Source organism: Anopheles cruzii, chromosome 2 (genome assembly GCF_943734635.1).
Source record: "Anopheles cruzii chromosome 2, idAnoCruzAS_RS32_06, whole genome shotgun sequence".
NCBI classification, from domain to species: domain Eukaryota; kingdom Metazoa; phylum Arthropoda; class Insecta; order Diptera; family Culicidae; genus Anopheles; species Anopheles cruzii.
The window spans coordinates 18,749,863-18,771,513 of record NC_069144.1 but is presented as its reverse complement, the minus strand read 5'-3'; the positions used below and the strand labels follow the sequence as shown (position 1 = coordinate 18,771,513).

At 42.0% G+C, this 21,651-nt stretch overlaps 7 protein-coding genes across 11 annotated transcripts; 6 read left to right on the top strand and 1 right to left on the bottom strand.

The window, feature by feature from the left end:
• The first annotated feature begins 1,039 nt into the window (after positions 1–1,039).
• LOC128268834 (TWiK family of potassium channels protein 18) lies at positions 1,040–7,381 on the top strand. 5 transcript variants are annotated; one of them, XM_053006099.1, is made up of 10 exons: positions 1,040–1,097; positions 2,199–2,557; positions 4,299–4,446; positions 4,704–4,852; positions 5,109–5,210; positions 5,332–5,462; positions 6,101–6,237; positions 6,319–6,442; positions 6,611–6,715; positions 6,795–7,381. In XM_053006099.1, the coding sequence occupies exons 2-10, from the start codon at positions 2,419–2,421 to the stop codon at positions 6,909–6,911; spliced, it is 1,152 nt and encodes a 383-aa protein (XP_052862059.1). In that variant the 5' UTR covers positions 1,040–1,097; positions 2,199–2,418; the 3' UTR covers positions 6,912–7,381. The 5 variants fall into 5 exon arrangements, with proteins under 5 accessions (XP_052862059.1, XP_052862058.1, XP_052862057.1 ...); XM_053006098.1 differs by having other exon boundaries at positions 1,048–1,105; XM_053006097.1 differs by having other exon boundaries at positions 1,061–1,226.
• LOC128268835 (CLIP domain-containing serine protease C9-like) lies at positions 6,988–8,262 on the bottom strand. The gene is made up of 2 exons (XM_053006102.1): positions 8,171–8,262; positions 6,988–7,936 (listed from the first exon to the last, which is right to left on the bottom strand). The coding sequence occupies exons 1-2, from the start codon at positions 8,226–8,228 to the stop codon at positions 7,572–7,574; spliced, it is 423 nt and encodes a 140-aa protein (XP_052862062.1). The 5' UTR covers positions 8,229–8,262; the 3' UTR covers positions 6,988–7,571.
• Positions 8,263–12,288: 4,026 nt separating this feature from the next.
• On the top strand, positions 12,289–14,651 carry LOC128267455 (potassium channel subfamily K member 10-like). The gene is made up of 5 exons (XM_053004287.1): positions 12,289–12,515; positions 12,584–12,740; positions 12,826–12,922; positions 13,192–13,321; positions 13,450–14,651. Exons 1-5 carry the CDS (start codon positions 12,341–12,343, stop codon positions 14,178–14,180), a joined length of 1,290 nt encoding a protein of 429 aa, XP_052860247.1. The 5' UTR covers positions 12,289–12,340; the 3' UTR covers positions 14,181–14,651.
• A 775-nt stretch (positions 14,652–15,426) lies between these two features.
• LOC128268655 (iron-sulfur cluster co-chaperone protein HscB) lies at positions 15,427–16,214 on the top strand. Its single transcript, XM_053005817.1, has 2 exons — positions 15,427–15,633; positions 15,701–16,214. Exons 1-2 carry the CDS (start codon positions 15,469–15,471, stop codon positions 16,205–16,207), a joined length of 672 nt encoding a protein of 223 aa, XP_052861777.1. The 5' UTR covers positions 15,427–15,468; the 3' UTR covers positions 16,208–16,214.
• A 364-nt stretch (positions 16,215–16,578) lies between these two features.
• LOC128268657 (uncharacterized) lies at positions 16,579–16,962 on the top strand. Its single transcript, XM_053005819.1, has 2 exons — positions 16,579–16,718; positions 16,799–16,962. The coding sequence occupies exons 1-2, from the start codon at positions 16,654–16,656 to the stop codon at positions 16,890–16,892; spliced, it is 159 nt and encodes a 52-aa protein (XP_052861779.1). The 5' UTR covers positions 16,579–16,653; the 3' UTR covers positions 16,893–16,962.
• Positions 16,955–18,871, top strand: LOC128268654 (N-acetylglucosamine-6-sulfatase-like). The gene is made up of 7 exons (XM_053005816.1): positions 16,955–17,101; positions 17,164–17,223; positions 17,288–17,626; positions 17,711–17,885; positions 17,967–18,167; positions 18,228–18,652; positions 18,722–18,871. The coding sequence occupies exons 1-7, from the start codon at positions 16,955–16,957 to the stop codon at positions 18,869–18,871; spliced, it is 1,497 nt and encodes a 498-aa protein (XP_052861776.1).
• A 529-nt stretch (positions 18,872–19,400) lies between these two features.
• Positions 19,401–20,984, top strand: LOC128268656 (chromobox protein homolog 1-like). Its single transcript, XM_053005818.1, has 5 exons — positions 19,401–19,498; positions 20,005–20,182; positions 20,256–20,376; positions 20,467–20,598; positions 20,671–20,984. The coding sequence occupies exons 2-5, from the start codon at positions 20,090–20,092 to the stop codon at positions 20,847–20,849; spliced, it is 525 nt and encodes a 174-aa protein (XP_052861778.1). The 5' UTR covers positions 19,401–19,498; positions 20,005–20,089; the 3' UTR covers positions 20,850–20,984.
• The last annotated feature ends 667 nt before the right edge of the window (positions 20,985–21,651 follow it).

Genomic DNA, 21,651 nt, shown 5'->3' with positions numbered 1-21,651 from the left:
AGACACCACAACAAACTGCTCTAAGCCCCCAGGTAAGTCTTTGCCAAATCCGGTCAGTCCAACACTCCGTGGTGGACTCCGGATTCCGTGACGGGGGCCTCCAATATCGGCCCTAGGCCGTGAGGACGAATGAACACAAAGCAAAACGCATCGTCACGAAGCGCATAGTACATAGTTTTGGTAATAAATGTTCGCTCGTCACAGTGACACGGGTGTACCACCTGAGTGAAAAAATAAAACTATATATTCTATTTTCATACCCAGACAGCGTCAAACGTAAACACATATCGCTACCAGCCATCGGAGAGCGCGAGCGCGTCTACGGACCGCACGGTGCATCCTGCGCATGCGACTTAAGCCGCAGGCCGTGTGTGAGTGTGACATCGGTAACAAATCAAAAAACCCTCACAGTGCTCACGGTGCTACAATTTGTTTCCCACAGCCGGTCAGTGTGTGCGCTCGTGGAAATGCGGGATGTGTGAGATGAGTAAACTAGAAGATAATAGAACATGACAGTTGGACTTTGTGAGTGAAATGCCACGGTCCTTGCGTTCCTATTTTCCAAGCCACAAGGAAGCAGCACTAGTCTCCCAAGACCATCAATGTCATATTTATTTTTGGCCACTATCGCACGGCTCCGTGCATCGTGACTGAGGCAGGATCTCGGCGTCCGGCCATTCGGAGACGCGATCAACGGGGGGCCCTGAAGATCCTTCTGCGACGCCTGCACCACCACACGAAAGTGCCAACCAGTCCAAGTAGTAGCATGCGTAGCGCTCCGTGAATCCGCCGCACGCTGGGCGAGAAAGACACTATTGGGGCACAACGGTCACGCTGACACCACGACAACAGCTGACCGGCGAATGTAAATTGAGTAGCGCAGAAACCACCGCCGTGAAATCAATTTCCGAACGCCGTTGGTAGTGGTAGAGTTACACAGCTTGGCTCCTGCAGCTATGTGTTTCTATGCTGGCAGGGCATGCCAGTTGGAAAGTAAAATTCGTGCCGTGAAGATCTGCTCTCGCCGACCGATCGCCGACCGATGTAGGGGGATGTGTAGACCTTGCGTCGTCGTAGACCCCGAGCCGTAAAGTGGGGTAACCTTGTACGGGCATTTTGATTTTCGCGTTCTGATACGGAAGGTTGGTCCGGTCCTGGTCTAGGAAATGGTTCCAGTGAAAAGGGTCTCGGCATTGGCCCGCCCGGAACACTTCGTGTGATTAATGGTACCATAATAAACAAACCCGAATCGGTAGCGTGCAGTGGCTGGGCAGTGCACACCGAGCACATGGCTCGGGTTTAGCGAGAACGTACCGGTTCTCCTACCTGGTACGCGGTGCACTTTCAAACAGATTTTAACAGATTTTTGCCAGGCGGAAGCGGAAGCTGGTGGAAATCGACGGGATTTACAATGCGCGTGGAACGCGTTTAATCTCACAAATCATGTGGAAACTATTCAAGCTCGGCCGCTCGTGGTGGGTTTGGCTATAAATACAAGCGCCACCACCTCATGTGCTATTTGAATTGTCTGCGAGAAACGCCGGACGCCGGACCGGATGGATTTCTATACTTACTGCGTGCATTCGGATCGTTCCGATTCAATAATAGTCCGTCCACCGAAAGTGTCTTGCCAGGCCTGGTGCCCTCGTCTGGCCGATGTTCACAGTGATACAAGTGCAATGCCAGTGAGAACCCCGGTGCCCGTTGCTGAGATTGGTTGCCCGTTGAAGCTGCAGTGACTCACGTCCGAACCACGGTATCCATCCGTCTAGAAACCAAGTTGCCGAGCTGTTCCAATTTGAAGACTACGCCAACGAAGAAAGCTGCCGCATGTATGTCTACACTTCGACGGGGCTGCTCTAAATCATGACAGTGCTAGTAATTCACAAACATATTACAAAACAGTCATTTGTCTCAGTTTTCGAACGATTGTCGAAATAAATGTAGTTCAGAGCCGCGGGAGAAAAGTATAAGATTTTGTAGTACCTTTGATGTGTGGTTATTCGCCGCGTAGTGCAGTTACAAAGATGACCGTGCATAGACGTAAATATACTTTGGATGCAACAGAGAGGTTAACCCTCCTTTCACAGACCAAAAATACCACCTACGAAGTGTTGTATGGCTAACAATGTTATGACATCGTACGCGGGGAAAAGAGCGGTGCTGAGTTCTGTGTCTTTCAACCTATATATTTATAGCTACAGTTTACAAAATGGTGGTTTGGAGTCGGTGGCGTTAGGTGCTAGTGTTGTGTCAACTATTGAATGACCACAATCAGTTGATATTGAGCCGCGAGCCGCTCGGTAGCAACGTTACGCGCGACAACTTTCCGCCCAGCAGCAGGCGGCCCACGAATAGTCGCCATATCACAGAGCCCGGACTTAGCAGGCGTCCGGCTATCGCGGGGTTTTAGCAACGATGGAACGAAAACGCTCAATAAGACGTCGCCAGAAGCCACCGTTTGCGGAGCGGGCCAAAGATCACTGCCGAAACTTTACAGCATTCATGTTCAGCAACGTCGGTATCATCTTTCTGGTTGTGCTGTATATGATTGCAGGTAATTGCTTTTTTTTCACGCTTTTTTGTGCTCCTCATCTATGTAATTATTTTAAGCATCAATATCGATGAAAATCCATCGAGATGAATGTCGGCACGATTGAAGTACTTGTGACAGTGAAAAGGGCGCGTGTCGCGTGAAGATTAACATCGGGTGACGTTTCATAACCGCACTAGCCATGAGTCAAGACCATTTCCTTCGACGACAGCCGCGTGGATCAAGTAACCGACGAATTCGGTTGCGTATTTAGCTTAACACATAGTAAAATTTTGCATAGTATTTGATAATTTATTTTCAAAAGGGTAACATGTAAAATTTTCTTCATTATCTAAGAAAATTTACAGAATCTGCAAGAAACTTTCACGTAATTACATTAAACTATGCCGTAAATACCTGTAAAATCGTTTCTGTAAAACTTAAACTATTTTCTATTTATTACTAAGTGTTGGTCTAAATCTAAACGTAAACTATTTACACATAGTTTGATGAGTTGTAGTTTTAGTGGGTTCATTTTACTAATTTCGTCGATTTCTACCGTATTTCAATGTTATTTGTTACTAGCGGATACAACAGATAGCTTTTGTAGGTTTTGGGTCATTTATTTAAAATTTTAGCTTTAGTTTTGAACATGTTTCAGCAACTTTGCTCAATTTCTCTGCTTTAATGTTGTTTCATGAGCAGTATGCTACACAAAAATACATTATTCGTATACAAACATTTGGGGATTATCTTGCTGGATACGAAGACATTGAAAAGAGTTGGCGAAAGCACGCTCTCATGCCGGAGTAGGAATGTTTTGAAGACATAGATGAGGTTGAATGGGATGTTGTACTTAATTAGCTCGAAGAGTAGTCAGTCATGATGGACGCTTTGTCATAATCGAGTAGGATCTTCCATAAAAAGGTAGGTGCGATCGTTGGATTGATGTCTACTTTTCTGATGTCGATGGTGCCAACAGTCTTCGACATTACTGCCTTCGACGGTGTCTTGAGAGTTGTAAGCAAGTACTGAAACGTTTGTCATATCTCTATCTTAGAAGATATTATCTGTCTGCACATTAATTTGGGTTTCATCAAACGTTCTGTGTCGTTATGAAATATTTGACCGGTGTTGATGAGGACGTAGTATTGCTTATGGCATATCATTTTGGCAGCTGCTCAATCTCTCGTTGAAAGTACCGAAAAAGTAACGCTGTTTGCTGTGGTTTTTAGATTATCTCGTTTATTTACCTTTCGGTCACTACATTCTTAGATCAAATCGACTTTGTTCAGTCGTCGTTCGTATGATCATCCTAGAATAAATGTTTCCAATAGTACTACAGAAAAGTCTCGTGTCTTCAAGATCACAATAATTTAAACGACAAAGACGCCACTGCTAATTTTACTGCCATTAGGAGGGAGGGATAATAAGAGAACTAAAATCTTTAAAATTTATGACAACATTTTTTTTACTATTGGATTGAATAACCGTGTTAAATTTTTGATCCTGGTCAACTAAAACCCATCAAACAACCTACTGCTGCTGTAAATAAGCGTCAGAAATAACGCTCAGTTTCGTAGCATCTTGAAGCGTTCCAAACGTGATTCAAAGGTCCACGTCCTGTGTTTATCATATATCTCGAAGAACGCTCTGGTGACACCGTGCAGAAATTGTAACAATTTGCTCCATTTCGGAAAAGAAATCACAACACACGGTATAACGCATTAATCTGGCTCATCTATTATTAACATTCCAATTACAGGTGCGTTCATGTTCATCGCGATAGAAGGCAACGAGGCGCTGGAAAGGTTTGCTCAAATACCGTTCAAGAGGAACGAGACTGCTATGAGACTGTGGCAAATATCCTGCTGTGAAGTGAACGTATTCAACAAAAGTGTCTTTGAAGAGAAGTGAGTTACCCACATGCCCCTCGCTTTCGTTTGGCACTTCATGCTGTCCCTGCACATAATCATAGGTCACGACAACACCTGTCTGTGGCGAAAGCGTTTCGCTAGTCACCACCTAGTTGCTCCATGGCTAGTCCGAGGCATACTGGTCAAGTTCTGCTTAAATTGCCCGTGCAACTGCATGCTTCCACATTTGATTGTCCTTCATTTTCCGCTGGTGGCACACATTTCAACAACGACTTTATTTTCTCCGTCTACAGAGTGGGAAATGAAATACGCGCCTATCAAGAGAAGATAGTGCTGTGGGCCCGTCGTGGTTGGCAGGGTAGTGATATTACACTGGAGAGCGAGTCGCCGTGGAGTTTTTCCGGAGCATTTCTTTACTCGCTTACAGTTATCACCACCATAGGTGAGTTACGTTGCGCATTTCGTGTGCTTACATTCTTCCAGTTATAGGAAACCATGGCCCTTAGTTTATTGTTAGTTTTCAACAAACATGGTTATCAATCTTTGGTTATCTACCATAGTTATCTGAGACAAACATAAAACAGTACAGGGTAGGTTACTCTTAATGTCTGATCCTTTGCTCATTAGGTTGACTGTACAGTATTTCTTTTAAAATTATCTTAAACGATACAATAAATGATTGTATTCTCGTCCCGCAGGATACGGTAATATTGTCCCCAGAACGGAATGGGGGAAAATTGCAACAATTTTTTATACCATAATAGGCATGCCGCTGTTTCTGCTTTATCTTTCCAACATAGGTAAGTGCATTCGGTTGCATTCCGAAGGTTGATCCTTGTGCCATAAACCATAAACCAAAGTTTCAGCTAACCGATTGTTCCTCTGTCATGCTTTTCTTGCCCATTTCACCGCCAACTCAAGGCGATATATTGGCGAAATCATTCAAATGGATCTACGCCAAGTTTTGCCTGTGCCGAGTTTGCCCTGGCGTCGCAAGGAGACGAGCGATGCGTGCCAGGCGAAGAGCACGCACGGAGGAGCGCGAATATTCTGTGAGTAAAACGTTTACAGTTCATGAAGTTAATCTATTTCATAGTTTTACTAGCAGGGATATTAGGTATGAAAGATTATGTAACTGTTAAACTAGTTAAAGCGCAATCGTATTTTCCAATACGTGTTTCAATTTTTATCGCCATGTTCTGTACCTAAAACCAAGCAATTTTCCGAAGCATTTTTTAAAACAAGTCTTATTGCAGTAGCTATATTGAAAAGCCTTCAAATGTAAGTTCCCTTGTGTACCTAGAACTACAGTATGTCACATGAGCACCTAAAACATTGGGGGCTATAAAACTTATCAGAGCGCACTTATCACTATCAAAAATTTGTTTCAAAGCTATTTGAACTATGTGTATAGGTTTTCTAAATAAAAATTATTAATTCAATCACTATTGAGAGATTAATTCAAAAGGCCAATGGACCACAAAGGCCCGTTGCACATTGTTGTGTAATATAGATGCCGCCTATATTTTCACTATCTCGTTCATCCAATTTACATTGTTGATTTGTCTACGTAATTGTACTTCGTTTTTCTTCTTTCGGGGCGTCCTGTTATGCTATGGATCTGCCATGTCCATCAACTGCACCGATGCCTACCGCCAATTATCGCCTCAACACCGGAATCTACGTGTAGCCGGAAATGGGGGAAAATGGATTCGACAACACTACGATCACAACCTCCAATGTGGATGATGAAATTGAGGATGAAATCACTGCCGAGACGAACACCGTCACCGTTCCAATAACTATTTGTATTATGATAATGATAGGGTGAGTCGTGAGCGATACCGACCAAGGTTTGAATGCCGATCGGTAATTGTTGTTGGGTTTCTCTATTTGGCACAATTGTAGGTACATATTTTTCGGTGCTCGTCTTTTTGCCGACTGGGAAAACTGGGACATTCTCGATGGAAGTTACTTCTGTTTCATTTCGCTGAGCAGTATAGGCTTTGGGGACATCGTTCCGGGTGCTTCGGTAAGATCTCAATAATAACGAAAACTGTTCCAGGCATTCTTTGAGATAAATCCCTTTCCGTTTGTCGGTCAAAGTGATTATGCGTTGAATTCTTAATTTTAGTAATAATATTTAAAAAATATTGCATTTTCCGGTTCTTTTTCTTCCGAATTGATGGGGTCTCAACAGCTACAGACCAAAGGCGATACGAAGATGGAAATTAGTTTTATACTTTGTGCAGTTTACTTACTACTTGGTATGGCGCTGATTGCAATGTGCTTCAATCTGATGCAGGTAGGTCGTGTTGGGCAAAAAAGTAACCGTGACCGTGTAAAACTAAAATGAATGCAATTTGTGTGACTCGCCTGTTTAGGAACAAGTCATCTATAAGATCCGTTCATTGAAGAAATGTGCCAGAGGATGCTTCCGGTGCGCCAAGACCGTGCCGGTACCTATCGATGAGCTGAAGGAACCAAGCAACATAAACTGAAAGCTATCAAAGACAATTGAGGAAATGATTGAAAATTGCCATGCAAAGACATGCTTTAAAGTCATCGAAAGATTTACTGATAAATAATAACCTTAGTTATTAGTCAACAATAACATAAAGCAACGAATGCATTCCACAAATCTTTCATTTAAATGAGTGAATAAAATTAAATGACGCTAATTTGGATTACAAATTACATTGCTCTAGCCAGACTGTGAGAATCCAAGGTAAAGCCAACGACAATACTTCTTTGAAAGGAAACAAAATTACAATTTAAATGATAGCACAAAGCCCGTTAAACCAGTTTTCACTGCTATCTTATCGCTCACTCGCATGCAACGAACAATTTTGAACATCTGGAACATAAGAAAAGAACTTTCCACAAACGAGCAATGTACCCACGAGATTATGTCGCATCTATCGGGGAAATCTGTGACAATTGTGTAAATATCATTTGAATAATAAAAATTTTAAACAACACCTAGCTATCTGCATTTTAATATCAAACTACCATCTTGGCAGTCCTGAACATTCTTCGTGCATGAAAGTCACTGCAACATCTTGCTGCTGTTCGATACTGAGAAACATTATGTTATGGTTTTCACTTTTTCTTGACGCATTTCAAGAGAGAAACTTTTTAAAAACTAGTGTAAAAGGATTTTATGCACTCGCCGTTTCCTTTAGTTGGGTCACCTTTTCGTTGATCCAATCGAAATAGTACGAAACACGAGTGTAAAGCGCCGGCAGTGATGAACCGCAGCCGTGTCCTGTTGAAACTATACCGACCAAAAATACGTTTCCTTGATACTCCATCTGCAACGGACCACCGGAATCACCCTGGCAGGAATCGACGAAATCGCTAGTGTTGTTGCCTTGCTCGCCAATGGCGCAGTACATCTCATCCGTTACTCCCCGGTTCAGTTTTCGGTTCAGTATTTCTGGCAGTGCTTGATGGCGTTCCGCACAATCGCTGACCGCTACGGTGCGTACAATTCCAAACATCAATTGAGGCGATTCTGCATATTCTAAGGAAGTGAAACAAAACGGCTTTAGGAATGCATCCTATGGAACCACGAGGACGGCAACCGTAAAAAGACTAGCCTTGTACCCCCTTTGCGTTAGCTTGGGTTCAAACGAATTTTGAAGACAAACAAAGGAAAAGTATTTCACTCAGAAACGGAACTGAATCGCATCAAACGCGTAAGTATCACAATCTACCCCACAGTTTTTGGTAAACCAATCCATTGGGCGATACATACTTTCTGTTTGACCCCAGCCGGCAGTTAAGAGGTCCTGCGTTGACCTTAGATCGTCCATTTTGCTATACGGGCAGATTGGGAGAACGCGCCTCCCGAACCTAATTGCTGCCTCAAGATGGACCAAAGCTATGTCGTGATACTTTAACGCTTTCTTATAGCTTGGATGCTTAACGAACTCCTGCAATCAGACCAGTCCACGTGATTAAGTGCATCGGTTCAAACGATTCACATGCTATCTGCGTTACCTTTATTGGTATTTTCTGCTCACAAGGTAAAGAGTCATGGCAGCCGAAACCAGCGATACGAACACGAGAGCAATGCGCTGCGGTGAGCAAAAACTTTTCCGATATTACATTACCACCACAAAACCATTTGGTTGTGTTGTCTTCGGTTGTAGCACCCAGTCTAGCAAGATGAGGAAACGCTCCCTCTTTCGCGTGTTGCCCTTGATAAATGTGGTAGCTGATGTTAAGTGCCGTTTTGCACAGATCTAGAAACGATTGACAGCACTGCACTTTTTCGAACGCGTTCTGATGGCAGACTTCCACGAAATCGTGATATTTCATAAAATGTAGGAACGCTGGGTCGCACTGGCTTTCCTTCGTGCAGACACCGGATAAGACGGTGGTAGTGTTGCAGCTTTGGCCTTCGAAAGGCTGCAATGGTTTTCTAGAAATTGTTAACGCCACACTAAACAAACGATGTTCACCGGCGACCAGGAGCAGTAGTAGGCTGATCAGCCCAAGAGCCAATTTCTCAACCATACCGGATTTGTGTAGGCTTACAACTAGCGAAACGCTCTCACGGCCGACTGTGATCGCTACCCTTGTTGATAACCCTGCTAGTACGAAAGTTCTTATCAGTTATTCACGGCAAATGCATATGGCAGCCACACTAGGTAAGCGTTTAATTGCTTGAAGTGCTGTGTCAAATGTCGGATGAACAGCCAGTATAACGAATTCTGGCAACAGATCCTGTAGGCACGCAAGACACCCCCGAGAACCCCTTAGAACACTGATCACGTTCGGTCCAATCGTGAATCCGTTGAAAAATAGTAGTGATATGAATCAATGAACGGGGTTTGGGAAAATAGTGATTTCGGAAAGCTGGAAAACATGGCTATGATCGGCATTCATGCACAACATTTCGATGATCGTTCTGTACCACTAACCATCCGTATAGGAGCAGAACTCTGATTAGAACACATATGACACCATATGCACCAGGAAGTTCTGAAAATCGAAAGCGAATCTTGTTGGATCTAGCGAAAAGAAAGCAAGAAGAGTACTTCGTCGGGCTGAAGGTAATAATTAGCACAGCAATAAAAGTGCACAAAACTCATGCATCATTTCACGCTTCGGGCGCTTGTGGTATTCATCATTGCAATGTCCTTTGTGTCATGTGCGCTGCAAACTAGTTGGAAATGTTGAGCCTATTACAGTCAATAACGTACTATGACGTATATTAACATTTATAAATGTGTTTTTAGCAGGGAAATTGAAATGTATGACAATGTCAATCTGAAAAGGATATGAAACGCTTCGCAAAGCAGACGAGTGTGCCCTTCTCGAGCGGAGTGAATGCAATGTGCGCTGCCCTCCGGAGAAGAGTCCCCCGTGGGTAGCAAACACACATTAATGCCCTCTGCTTTTCTCGTGGAGCATGCGCATGCTTTTCCAGCTTCGTGGGGAGTGCTCCCCCGGTTTCTTTAGCTCACAATTTATGCCTTCTGCCACGGGCCGGGGCGAGCGTGGAAACACCGAGCGAAAATCCTTTCTCACAGTGAGAATCGGCGCAAAGCATCACGTTTTGCTGCTCTTGGCATCTTGGCATCTTCAGCGGATACCATCAGTGCCTGGTCGACCTTCTGACGATTTCTAGCTGCTCCCTTTAAACGCTCCACCGTCGATGGTTGTGTTGGTGGGTGCAAACCACTGTGGTGTTGGTAAAACTGCCTAGCAAGAAGAGTGTTCCGCGTGTGGCTTCAAACAATAGAGCGACGCAAAAGTTACAAAGTTGCCCACAATTTATGTACCCCGTGTGCAGCACTTTGCAGTACTCCGATTCCAGTTACAACCCTATGGTAGTCTCGGTACTTGCCCATCGAAAGTAGCGTCGTCGTTCTGGGATTCTTGCAATACTTGCTGCAAAATACAATCCGTCAGAAGTGTGTCAATCTTTGACGACCGACAAGGGTGTAGTTACTAAAATGCTGTGTAACACAGGGTACACGATACGATACGAGGAGGAGGATACGTGAAAAGGATACGGTCACGGATCATTGTCCAAAAAGCTTGATCTATCCCGGCCCATACTGCTGTGCTTGTGAACAGACAAGGGTGTGGGCTCTGCCGATGCCACTTGTGCATGCTTTTGTGAATCACAGTCTTACAGTGCTCGTGAAAACCGGAGAGACATCCTGCGCACTTGTGAAAATTGCTGTGAATGGATAGAATAGTGTTGAAAACTATTCCGATGATGCACGGAGAATTACCTGTGCCTAGTTCCAAAGTCTCATGAATCCATAATTTTAGTATCAACAGCGAAGTGAAGTAATCGAGACGCACACTGCAAAAAAAAATTGCAGTACGGGAGAGGTACGGGAGAGAGACAAAGTCTCGCTTCCTTGTTCCGGCGGAGCCGAATGCTCGGAGGAAGGTTCCACAGCTCCTAAATCAAAAAATCAATTTCCCAGAACCGGATAACCAGATTACGTTTGACACCCAGCAGCGTGGCGAATCCCAGTACGGAGTAAATCAAAAACAGGTTTACTTGAACACCACGCATACGAGGGATACGTGGTGACGTAGAGCTTGTTAACGTGATTTTCTCTATGGCTGGTTGCCGAAGTTGCAGGACTTGTTGAAGAATAATGTTTGGTTCTATTGCTCGCATCGTGGCCAAATTGCAAGGTTTTATGGTGGACATTGAAGCGGCGTGGACGTTACAGCCAAAACACTATTTAACACGTTTATTAAGTATAATTTTTGGAAAAAGTAGTTCCTACGCGAAACTGCGCAAGTTCTACCCAAATTTATTTACCTGTCAATATTTTTCCACAACTAATGCACGGTAACAATCTTTTCTTTTTAAATACCTTTCGTTGTGGAATGGTTACTGTTTTAATCTTGAAATCTTGAATAATCATTACCGTTGTTACTCTTCCAATAACTTTACAATATTCCTCATATGTTTGTTCATAAAGTGTCATAAAGTTTCGAATTTTATGCAGCATAGTTATGCACGGAGCGTTTTCTTCTTTTTTGAAATGTAAAAGATGCTGTAAAAGATGAACATATTTGGTTAGACGATAGAAAATACCCATGAATCATCGGATTGAAATAAACTGACAACGTCCGGGAATCATTTGTAGAGATCGCCTTGCGTGGAGGGCTATCAATAAGCTAACGTCTTGTAACTTGATACCGATGGTCAAAAGCGTATACAAGAACGAGGCGCCTCCTCACTGATCCGGTATCAATTTTCCATTCTATGAATACGGTTATTTTGAGTGGCCAAGGACACCATTTTAGTCTGACGATTTTGCCTGGCATACAAAAAGTTCAATTACCAATTGTCAATATGAACAGCACGGGAAGCTTCTATTTTTAAAGGTTCCCCTTATTCTATCTTTTTCCAATCTGCATGTCTAATGTTCGTCCAACTTTTAGACACTTTAATCTAATGCGCAGAGTCTTAAAGTAAAATATCCTTAACTGAACCTCTGGTCGCAGTTCTGTGGGTGTGGGTGACAAATTTAAATGTCAAATCGTAATTGTTTAGCCTGTGAACAAACAAACTTTCTATTGATCGTGCGAACTACTAAACATGCGCCAGGACACATTCCAACAAACAGCCAATAAAGTCGCTACCGCTTTCCGTAGCGTATTGTTTTAAACATAAGTATCAACGGATAAACCGCAGTGTAATTACGCCCAAATTATGTACATAATAACATCTAATATATTTCTTCTGGCAGTTCTCGTTACTTAGTCAAAGTATTTTGCGTTTTATTCTTCTAGCTGTATGTGAAGTGCTCCGATAACCAATCAGTGGCATAGAGAAAGTTGTCTAAATTCGATCAGGTGTTTGTGCTCGGCTTTTAGCATCTGCAAACCACAGGCTTGGACTAATTAATACTGGAAAAGAGGGCAACACATTGCATTCACTATGAACACCAAACCACCCTTACAAGTTCCTAATTTTATCGGAAGCGGACCACCGTCGCGACCTCAAAGTCCATCACTCTGTTTCACTGCTGCGTCCTCCAAACTAGATAAACATGAAAATATCACGCTTTGCGGGTGTCAGCAAGCGCCAAAATCTCAATGGGCCTCAGCCTTCGGTATGACTCGTAGCTCGTAACTCCAGCTCCTATCGAACCTGCTAAGGGCGTATTGTTTTCCGTTGCAGGAGTGCTCGTGCTGGTACTAGTCTATACGGCCCTTGGGTCAGTTCTGTTTGTCACTCTCGAAGGAGACCATGATGAGGTCGACATGATTGAATCCGCCGTTGCCGCGTCTAAACCATATCCTAGGCATGATTTGGCCAGTGCTGAAATGCGTCTCAAGTAAGTGGTGTGCGTGATTGCATTTTGAGCGATTGGCTCCCGGCAACTTAATTAATTTACGGCGAATACTACCTCATCCCGACAGGACCGTCGATCGGCTGTGGTCCATCACGGAGGACTTAAACATACTCTACAAAGAAAATTGGACTCGTTTGGCTGCACAGGAGGTTCTGCACTTTCAGGTATGTAAATCTTTCGAGAGTCCTTTTTCGCAAAAAGCTTAGCCAAATCATGCAAGAACGGTATGTTAAGCAAAAACCATAAAATAGGCTTAAGGGCTCAAAGGGGTGATGTTAAAGTCCCTCCTCAACTGGTGCATTGTGAGATTAACATGTTACTGGTAGTGATCTTACTTGTATATCAAATTTGTGTTTCTGCTTCTGTGTAGCTTCGTCTATTTGAACTTACTCAACTAATTTTGTCTCTGGCCTCTCTGACCTTCCACTCACAGGACACGATACTCCGAGCAGTGCGCGCATCCCGAACACAGAAAATACCAAACATGCAGCAGAATGCGCGGCCATACAAGTGGACCTATGCTTCGGCGTTCCTTTATTCATTAACATTGATCACAACGATAGGTGAGACTTAACTTGAAATTTTCAAAAACGTACATAGCACATCACGAAAGTGATGTCAGCATTTTGAATTCCTTGCTAAATGAACAACGGTTACATATTTTGAAATTTTCTAATTTGTATTCTTCCAGGATTCAGCGGGGTCTCTCCACGCACTCAGTGGGGTCGAGTAGCAGCATTAATTTATGCGCTGTTTGGAATACCTATAATACTGCTGTATCTGTCAGCTATTGGCGAAGGTTTATCCAGTGGCATGCGGTGCATTTTTCGACGCCTAAGACCGTTTCGTTCATACCCGGGCAGCACTAACAATACCAACAGCAGTAGCTCCAGCATCGGCAGCATCAGTGTACCCATGAGCAGCAAGGCCACGGCTGTCGAGCTCCAAAAAAGCTCGCAGCAGCCCAGCTACCACCAAAGTTGGAACCATGGAGGACCATTACATGAGTCACGTAGCTATACGCTGAATGTAAATGGTTTGCGAAATGGTTTGACCGGCAGCAAGCAACCCCAATCGGTAGTGCCAATTTCCGTCTGCATAATGATACTCATCTCGTATGTGACGCTGGGTGCGGTACTATTTCATAAACTGCAGCCATGGGGAATCTTGGAAAGCCTGTACTTTTGCTTCACTTCGCTCGGAACGATTGGGTTTGGGGATCTCATGCCAAAGGGCAACGTTGCGCAATATGCGGCGTCGGCGTATATCATCGTTGGCATGGCCGTTGTTGCTATGTGTTTCAGTCTCATTCAAACCGAGCTTATCATATGGCTGAGAAAGTTTACCATTCCGGAATCGCTACCTTCGTCTACCGAAGACGTAGCCCTTGTGTCGGTGGCCTTGACGCCAATCAAATCTTGACAACGACCGAACGATCTGATTCCAAACGAATACAACTCACTACCGCGTCGCTCGAGCGCTTTTCTTCGAAACACACCAGCCCGCCGATCTACCGGAATTATGGAGAACCATATGGAATACTTCGTACCTCGTAGCGTGAGCGAATTCAATCTATCCGGCGTTGGAGATCTCGCATTACCGCCCGCCAAACGAAGTATTGTCTCACAGCATGCCGCCAGCTCGATGATCGCGGTGCCGAAGCCACGTGAGAAGATGGTCACATTCGAAGATGAATCGAAATGTCTGCACGGTATGCCAAACACGCCGCGGAAAGCGACTTTGGGAAACGATGTATTCATGTGACGCGAAGGGTCCGGTAGTGCTGAAACGCAGCAGCACCAATACGCAAGTGATGTAATCAAGGTTTGATTTTGACCAACCGATTCAAAACTCTTGTTGGTTCGACATTTTATATTCAAACATTTAGCTGAAATCGTGCATAAGATAGAAAAAGGTCGTCGAATATTGTCGAACATTGATGTATTGTTTAAGCCAACATTGTACCAAACCGTACTATCCACTCAGTATCATAGTATAGAAAGATTTACTAAAACCAGTCATGCGCTCTTAGCTAGCATTTGAGTATAGGAAATGTAAGAAAATCCAAATATTGTTTCTAGTCACTGATCGCGGTATCAAAGGATTATCAAGCTGTAAAAAAATGCATAGATTATGTTGCTCACTATCTAATCAGCGTACACTGTACATATTACGTTGCATTACTTCAGAAAGGAAATTTTAAAATACATAGGAATGGAAGATTGCAAACTTTTCGACAATTGTGCGCCATGTGATTTTATTTTCTCCTCCTCCGAATGTGCATCGTACCCAACTATTTCTGTGGCGGTTCGTTAGTAGTACCAAAATATTATTCCCCGTTCCAATCTTACACTCCAGACTGTAAGCGAAACAACTTATGAAAAATTGTAGGCGTGAATCACACAAATAAGCGTTTGTTCAAATTTTATTGCCATTTCGAGCACTCGGGAATGATTCGAACGATTCGAGCAGCTTCAAACCAGGCTCAAGTTTGGCTGTCAAAACATTATGATGAGCGTGATTTAGGTGCCCAATGGTGAGTGCGATGTTGCGCTGCTGCTGTCAAGTCCTACCGGATCACGAACCAGAAGGCACCGTTTTTGGTATTTCGCAAAAAAGTTTGGCTGTCAAAACATTATGTAAAAACAACGGGTTGTTTTGTTTCAGAGTAGACTTCCGAGATATTCATTTGTACAAACCCTTTTTAGATATGATGTGGTCACTCAATCGTGGTTTGCAGTTTAGTGTACAGCATTTGAGGCCAAGCTGTAGACTGTGCTCTGTGGCTGCTAGTCGATGTTGGAAATGCAACACCGCGGGATCAAACGGTTTCTTCTGTGCTTCTTGCGGGGTTCTGCTAGATGTGTCTCAGGATGTACGACTGCAATATTACAGCTTTGTTAACGTCGACGGACTTTAATGATTGTTTTGTTTCATTTTAGAATTACTTCTCTTTGTTTCAACAAAAGAAAGGCTTTACCATTGACTTCGTAGAACTAACAAAAACTTATCGACAAATCCAAAGTCTCATACACCCGGATAAATTTGGTCAACGCTCGGCTGAAGAGAAAACTCTAGCTCTAGAATGGAGTGCACTAATCAACAAAGCTTATAAGACCCTTTCTAAACCCTTGGACAGGGGCACCTATTTACTGAAGCTCGAAGGAGTTACGATATCGGAGGACAATTCTTCCATCGATCATTCATTTCTGCTACAAATGATGGAGTTTAATGAGTCGGTAGAGGATGCTCAGAGCGTAGAAGAACTACAAGAATTGGAACAAGAAATTTCTAATCGCACACAAAAGCTAAATGGCGAGCTGGAACAGCTGTTCAGTGTTAATGATAAAGAAGCGGCAAAACTCGTCATAATCCGATTAAAATATTTGCTCAATATTGAATCAACTATTAAAGAAAAAGTTTTAAGATTAAGTTTAAAGGCGCCATAGATTAAGTTACGGCCAAGCATTAATTAATACATGAAACGATTGTTGAAAAACTAACTGTTTTCCTAGTCTTAACAAATGGAACCTTCACTAATAAACGTTTTTGTTAAACGTTACTTTTACTTGTTACTTTTGAACGTTCTTTTTAGGTCCTTGTTTTATTCGATACGCATCTTTTTTTCCCATGCGCTAAAAGAACTAAGATATAACAAGTTACTGATCGTATCTAGAACGATCGTAAGCACTATTAAACACAATTTTTTAGCTAAAACTTAATATAATGTGTAAAATATTTAGAAGTATGTATCAGCTCTCCGTTATCATGGCAAATAACTTTTTCAGAGGGTTTGACATTTGTACTCTATCAAAAAACGCATGTATATTTATCAAGTTCGTAAGTAGCCTGTGATTTGCCAAAAGAATTTTTCCCAATTCAACTTGAAAGCAGAATGGCAGAGAAAGGATCTGGATTCATTGGGTTTTTCAAAAATATTTACAACGATGAATACAAATGGTAAGTGTTCACAAGCATTTCTGCATGCGGTAGCTGTCATTTGGATGAAAACCATTTCGTTGTTCGATTCGTATTTTCAGGGCGCTGGTCAAAAGTGCATCGTTGTTTATTGTAGGAGTGCGAGTGGCTCAAGAATGTGTTGGACTTGAGCTAATGTCGGCAGTTCCACACTGAAGAGTAGAGAAACTAAAATTGATAGGATTTGCGTGTTTTGTCGTTAATAAACCATCTCCATAATGCCGTATGCTGTCGTGTGTACTGTTCTCATGTTACCTCTACTCACAGCGATGTGTTTCGGTTTGGTTGCATCCACGGATAGGAAAACAAATTACAACATAGTGCTCATTGTGACCGACGATCAGGGCATGATGCTTCAGGGAATGGTTAGATATCAATGACAAAAGAAAGAAAAGACCGACTTATGAGCCGGTGTTACTTATTTCAGACTCCGATGACAAATACCCTGCAACAAATCGCAAACGAAGGAGCAACTTTCGCAAATGCAGTAGGTTATTGGGTCAGTTACTTTTAACAAAAAAACTTATCGTGTGATTTACTCTTTGGAACAGTTCACAACGACACCGCTATGTTGTCCTTCGCGTTCCTCTATTCTCTCTGGGCAGTATGCGCACAATCACAAAACCATCAATAATTCCATCTCCGGTGGTTGTTACGGAGAATACTGGCGACAGCACGTGGAACCGGCAGCCCTTCCCGTGGCTCTAGCTAACGCTGGTTATAAAACTTTTTTTGCAGGAAAATATCTAAACGAATATTTTTCAAAGGAAATTCCGCCTGGTTGGTCGGAATGGTTTGGTTTGCACGGAAATTCCCGCTACTATAACTATACTATAAATGAAAATGGAACCCCGGTACAGTACAGCAGTGTTTATTTTACAGATTATTTAGTAAGTATTTTAAATTTAGCTTTCAAAAGAAATTTTTCGATAAAACCGTTCTTATGTCTCCCCTTTTCAACTATATTTTTCAAGCAATCAAAACTGGACAATTTTTTGAGTAGCATGGATGGAAAACAAAACTTTTTTGCCATGGTTGCTCCTTCTGCTCCACATGCCCCATTCACTCCAGCGAATCGACATAAAAATTTGTTCCCGGATGTTAAGGCAGTTCGTACTCCAAATTTCAACATTCCATCCGGTCCACTAGGTACAAGTATCGTAAATCACAGAATGAGGTTGACCTTTGAAGAATGTTACTTTTAATGCATTGACCATTGACTCTGAACAGATAAACACTGGCTATTGACTATGCAACCATCAGTTCTGCCGGAAAGCTTAATGGAACAATTGGATTCCATCCAACGTAAGCGCTGGCAAACATTAGTTGGAGTGGATGAAATGGTATTGGCTATCGTTAGGCGACTGAAAGAGAAAAATCTACTCGAAAATACTTACATTTTCTATACTTCAGACAATGGATACCATATAGGTATGGCTAAGGTACAAATTTACGAATTTTGCATTCGTTTCAAATTTTGAAACATTTTAGGGCAGTTCGCTCAAGCATACGATAAACGCCAACCTTATGAGACAGATATAAGAGTCCCATTTCTTGTGAAAGGACCATCAGTGCATCCGAAGTCTCTCAGCGACATTCCAATTGCTCTCATCGATGTAGCTCCAACGATTCTAAAAATTGCTGGCCTACAAATCCCAATTTCAATGGACGGTGTACCTATTCCGTTAAACGAGGGAAGATCCACCACTGAGAGGCAGATTTTAATAGAATACTGGGGTGAAGGTAACACGGAGACTTACAATGACGAGTGTCCCTGGCAAGCTGCTGATCGACTACAGCTTTGCTCAATAGACGCTGCGTGTCATTGCCAAGACGCATGGAACAATACCTACAACTGCGTTCGACATGTAGCTATTGACCTAAACTTTATCTATTGTGAATTCAAAGACAATGAGGTAACGCTTGCATGTTTCTCTGGAACCATTAGCAATACTTAAAAACACAATTTCATCTTAATTTTACAGCATTTCGTTGAAGCTTATGATCTATCCAAAGATCTATACCAAATGGAAAACGTTGGATACAACACGCTACCTTCAGTGAAAGCCAAATACAGTTTGGCTATAACTAATCTCTCCGCTTGTATTGGGCCGACGTGTAACATTATTTACTGAATATTTGTTCAGTTGGCGGCGTCAAGGTTGTAGATCGAAACATGCTTAAAAAATGATGTCTTCGACCCTCTAGCGGAAATATGAAATAAATATTAGGTAGCTCAAATTCAATAAAAATATTGTTATTATAACAATCAAGCAGTTTAGAAAATTAAAACTAACTCTTGTAGTTCTCTTCTAGTTCATTAAAAAGGTCTACCCAATCGTTGCTTCTAAAATTGACTAGTTTATTTTGTTGCTAAAGCCGTGTTGTCATATTGGCTGCTTGACTTCAGAATGTTACATGAAAATATTTTACTGTACTCTATGAACGAGACCTTTAATTTAGATAGATTACGCGATATTTTTACAGAATAACCAATTTTTGTAAAAATATACATACAATTAAATTTAAAATGGCTCGCTGGTTATATAATTAACTTTGTCATCGGGCATCTTACACCATCTGCTGTTTTAAATGGCAAGTCAAATCTTCGGTGTATATGTGTTTGTGTCGGGGCGTATAGAAGCACTGTCAAATCCACAGAAAGGCGCAAATCGGCATTTTGGCTTGGTCTGCGGCTACCTTCTGGAATATTGTAAATTATTCGTGAAATTTCGACGATCAGCGGTGCAAAACAATCGCAGGTAACTAAAAGTGTTTTTTTGTCACGGTAACAACACATAGTTCCAGTTCCGTTTGTATTGCTTGAGACCATTTCCACGTATAGCAATGAGGGGTTTGTTGACATTTAATTGACCGTAAAGTTGAGTGTTTATGAATGAGTTTTTACTAAACTACGTTAAATCATAACTGATTTCTATAAAATCAAGCGTTTTCGCTGACGGTAGCTGATAAACATAGAATCCATAGAATTGAATGTAGCGCCAATTTCTTAATCCTGACTTCAGTTTCCAGCCCGGCGTCTGTTTTCTATGAGTGACGCTGCGATGCTTAACTTTTTCTGTGATGAATTCTTGTTCTATTATAGTATGAAAAGTTCTTCTAGTGAGTGGCGAAGATTATAAAAAATAATGGTCTCAGAAGCATAATAACTTTGAAAGCCTAAAAGATGCGATTTCGCGAACTGGGTGTTTTTATGTTCCAACCTGGTATTGTACATATATTGATAGTTTATCGCTATTTGTTTCAGTGATCTGCCACAACCAAACACTGGATTTGATTGCCCGAATCGTTTTTCGTGTAATCGCGTTCGTATTGAATATATCCAACGAAAAATGAGCAAGAAAATGAAGCCCGACGATTCGACCGAGGAGGTTAACGAGTTTTCTGTTGAAAAAATTCTCGATAGCAGAATAGTGAACGGAAAGGTAAAATGAATATTACGGCGCACCACATTTGCTTATTGGTCTATAATCTGCTGCTCCCATTTGACTACCGTAGGTTGAATATTACCTTAAATGGAAGGGATATACTAATGAAGATAATACCTGGGAACCTGAAGAGAATTTGGACTGTCCAGATCTCATACAAGCCTTTAAAGAATCCCGTAAAAAGAAGGAAGGTGAGTCAATATCTTATATCTTCGTCTTAAGAACGTCATCTTCCTATTTCTGTATACTATTATGGGTACTATGTTCCTACCTTTTCGAAGGCAAAGAAGAAACTTCCGGAAGAAAAAGCAAACTTAAAGATGAAGAACCCAAGGTCGTTCCGGCGAAGAGAAAATCGACAACGGAAAAAAAAGTAGGATTCGACCGTGGATTGGTACCCGAAGAAATTCTCGGTAAGAGCCGCCGTACTGTTCGATGATTTATGCCAATTGAACCAACTTATCTTCATCATGTGCTTTTCCCAGGAGCTGCGGAAACCCATGGCAAGCTGATGTTTCTGATGAAATGGAAAAATGCCGCCAACGCCGATATGGTCAGCGCGGAACAAGCTAATGTGAAATGCCCACAAGTTGTTATAAGATTCTATGAATCTCGTTTAACATGGCAGGCACCAGAGCCAAAATCCGAATCGAAAGACGAGTAAATTTTACATTTAGATTTTTTGTACAAATGATTCGCAGCATAAAGGAGTTTAAATATACAAAATTAGTTTCTTTATTATTTAAGCTAATTAACTGACCTCCAAATCAATTCGTAAGAATAGCATTACATTCTCCCATCCTGGTTTCTACACATGTATGTCAGAAGCAATATTTTTGCTTAAAATACTTGCCAGAACTTCATTTGTAGTGTCACTGAAATAAACGGAAACTCGTTAGACTCGTTCTCTTTCTTGTCAGTTAGTCGATGAATGAAGTAAGCCTCGTTTAGGATTAAGATTTCGTTTAAATTCAGTTTGTAAAACCATCAAGGACGATTGGCGAGGTTTTAGAAGGCAGCAGAACTTTTTTGTAAAATCAGCAGGATTAAGACGGTCGGGTTCAGTAACCTGTGCCTATGCCTGTACCTAACAGCATTGAAATCCGCATTCACCTACAGCGAGAGTAAGGGTTCTTAAATAAAAGGATCCCAAACCATTGTTATGTATGTAATATGTACAACTACACAGAAATATTGCTTTGCAGCGATTTTTCTTGACTTAATATCAATATGGAAAATGATATCATTGTATGAAAAATATTAAACATCAGTCAAACATCCCCCTTTTTCCAATATTAATGGGTAAATCCGAATGTAGATCCCTTTTTCCCTTATTTATTTTATTACAGTCAAAGCCAGCACCCATTAGAAATGGCAAACTACAAAAGCATCCGTACCAAAGTGATGCTTTAGCAGCATAGAAATATATTTTTGCACATTGTAGACATAGTTTTTGGCAGCATCGC